A 2,836-nucleotide genomic window follows, 5' to 3' on the forward strand; every position below is an offset into this window, starting at 1 on the left:
AAATTCATCATATCATAACCTAAAAGAAGTTGATTACACATATTGACAATAATCAACACAAAAATAATAAAAAAGAAATAAAAAAAATTCAATAGAAAATATAGAAAAACACAAAAGTTTTCCAAATTCTCAAGAGAAAAAAAAATGAGAAAAAAATGAAAAGGAAAAATAATCCTAAGCTCAAACTTTAAAATTAAAAATGAGCTATATATAAAAAAATGACTCTTATGATATCTATTTATCAACTTTGGATTCATGCTGTGTGTTCACAACTCATTTTAGTATTAGAATGCTTGGAAGATAGTATGATGCAATTTTTGTATGATTTGGGTGTTGAAATGTAAAAAAGATGGTTCAATAAAAATTTTGACATTGACGTGGCACAATAAAAATTTCAATATTAAAACACTCACTTTAAGCTTTAAAACGCTCATATTTTTATGTTGAGCATTGTTGTAACGCTCATTTAGGCATTAGAATGCTTAATTTCAAATTTTTAACTTTTGCATTTGTCTTCTTTTGATTTCTTTGAGTTTTATTTTCATGCCAATTAATCTTATGGATAATAAAAATTGGTAAATTAATCAATTCTTTTATAATTTGAATTAAAAATTCTAAATATTTAATAACTTAACTAAAATTCATAAACATTGATTATTTTATGTATTTTGCTAATAAATCATGCAAAAGGTTAAGTAACCTAAAAAAAGTATTCAGTAATGTCAAATAATAGCAACCAAAACTCCCTCCATCACCATGCTACAGTGTCATTGAACCCACTGTCTCTACCATTACTGAAAAGATCATTGCTGATATCATCGAAGAAGAAGAAGAACCCTCCCATTCTCAGTGTCCCTCGAGTCTTAGCGTCTTCTTTATTCCTATCCCATTCTAGCCGCCGAATTGACGCATATGACCGTGTGGTGGAGCTACACATCTCCCCGTTACCCATTATGGAAAAATGGTCTGCTCAACACTCAACAGAGATTTAGTCCACAACTAGACGAGCGACGAATGCATCTAACCACACGCATCAACCTTTGCAACCTATCTTTAGATTTGATCTTATGTGTCAATCTCAATCTACCATCTTCCTCTAAAACAACCAAATCTCAGGCCTAATCCTCAACTTGAATAAATTCATGTGTCACAATGAAAGAGATAATAAGCATAGTGTCATATATAACGTTTTGACATTTAACAAGAAAGTTAATAACACAAAGACTGAAATTATTAATTGGATTAACGTGTCATATATTTGACAAAGTCAAAAGTTAAAAAGTTTATATGAATTTTTTTTTTTTAATCAAATTTTCCAACGTGGCTGTACAATTACAAAGTAAAAAGATTGAAATAACCAAAATGTGGGCATACCTACCACAAATTACCATAGTAAGCCTCTACACAATTAAGCCAAGAAAAAGTTAAAATAATAATGAAAAAAAGTTTTTTATTCATTTATTTATAAAACTAAAAAAGAATTTCCGAATTATGACGTCAGCTACGCCTCAAGAGCGAAAGGAGTCTCCACCAGATCATAGGGAGCCCATAACGCATCCAAAGGGCAAGGCCTGTTAGCGTCGAGCCTGGCCCACGGCTTCCCTTTTCCACTCCAATGCAGTAGGCTCACCGGGCCCGGATGCAAATCCCGGCAAAGCCCCCGAAAATTATCGCCGCCGAGCCCGTGCTGGTTCCATCGGTGATCCACCGGCGCAATTTTCCCCGCAAAAACTAATAAAAACGGCGGCAACGACCCGAGCTCGTAGATCCGCATCCTCTTCTGAAGCTCCATCCACTCCCGTATCAAGGTCGTATAGTCTCCAGCGCGCCAGCGCCGGAGATCAATGACCATGACCCCGGTGTTAAAGTAACATGGCCTACGATTCGCGAAGGTGAGGGACAGCGAGGGATTGGCCCAAAACGACGGCGTAAAGTAGGCTGAGAAGTTGGCGGAGCAGTACTCCGGTGCTGCGAGGACGGTGTCGGAGGCGAGCGGCGTAGTGGCGAGCTTGGCAATGTCGTCGACGAGGACCAAGTCGGAGTCGAGGTAAACGACTTTGGTGACGCAATGAGGGAGAAGGTTGGCGAGGTAGCTTCGGGCGTAGTTGAGAGGGCAATCCAAAGCGGAGCGAATTGAAGTTGAGATGAGGCCCAAAACGGCGTCGTCGTCGAAGGGGTAGATTTGGAAATTCAGGTAGGGAAATGAGGTTGTTAATGTGCGGTTGAGTGTAAAGGATGAAGAAGGTTTCGACTTTGCGGTGACGAAATGGAAGATTATGTTTTCCGGGCACGAAGAGTGTTGGAGCACTGAGAGGATCACCGCCATGGAGCCGCGGAGATACGCCACGTCGAGGGTCATTGCCACATGGACCGCGTTGGTGGCGCACATGTGGTTCGGGTGGTGGTGGATGGTGTCGCACGTGGGGGAGTTGTAGAATTTTGGAGCTTCCTTGAAGCGATGAAGGGTGGCGCTGGAGGTTTTTGTGGAGAAGAGGAGAATGGCACATGAGAATAAGAAGAGGAAGGAGGAAGAGGAGGGTGCGGCGGTCGGTGCCATGGGTGGAGCGTGTGTTTCTGATGGATGCCGGATTTGGGATTTGAGTATGACAGTGAGAGATGCAAAAGGGTTGATATAAATCATTTGAAGAGGTCGAAACTAGAATGAGACATAGGGATAGGGGAAAATGGTTAAGAGAACGCTGTTTCGTTTTGTGTGGGGCTTTCCAGTTTCAACTCACGTCGGTTTGAAATAAAGAGCTGCCTCAAGGCTAAGTCAATGATCTTGTATTTTTGTCTTTGAACTTTTAATTTTGTTTATTATATTTTAATAATATCT

At 39.9% G+C, this 2,836-nt stretch overlaps 1 protein-coding gene across 1 annotated transcript; it reads right to left on the bottom strand.

Annotated features, from left to right (window-relative positions):
* Positions 1-1,501: 1,501 nt before the first annotated feature.
* Positions 1,502-2,491, bottom strand: LOC113859164 (probable galacturonosyltransferase-like 1). Its single transcript, XM_027491981.1, has one exon. It carries the CDS (start codon positions 2,387-2,389, stop codon positions 1,502-1,504), a length of 888 nt encoding a protein of 295 aa, XP_027347782.1. The 5' UTR covers positions 2,390-2,491.
* Positions 2,492-2,836: the final 345 nt, after the last annotated feature.

The sequence above is a fragment of the Abrus precatorius genome, unplaced genomic scaffold (genome assembly GCF_003935025.1).
Source record: "Abrus precatorius isolate BTA unplaced genomic scaffold, Abrus_2018 Scaffold2, whole genome shotgun sequence".
NCBI lineage: Eukaryota > Viridiplantae > Streptophyta > Magnoliopsida > Fabales > Fabaceae > Abrus > Abrus precatorius.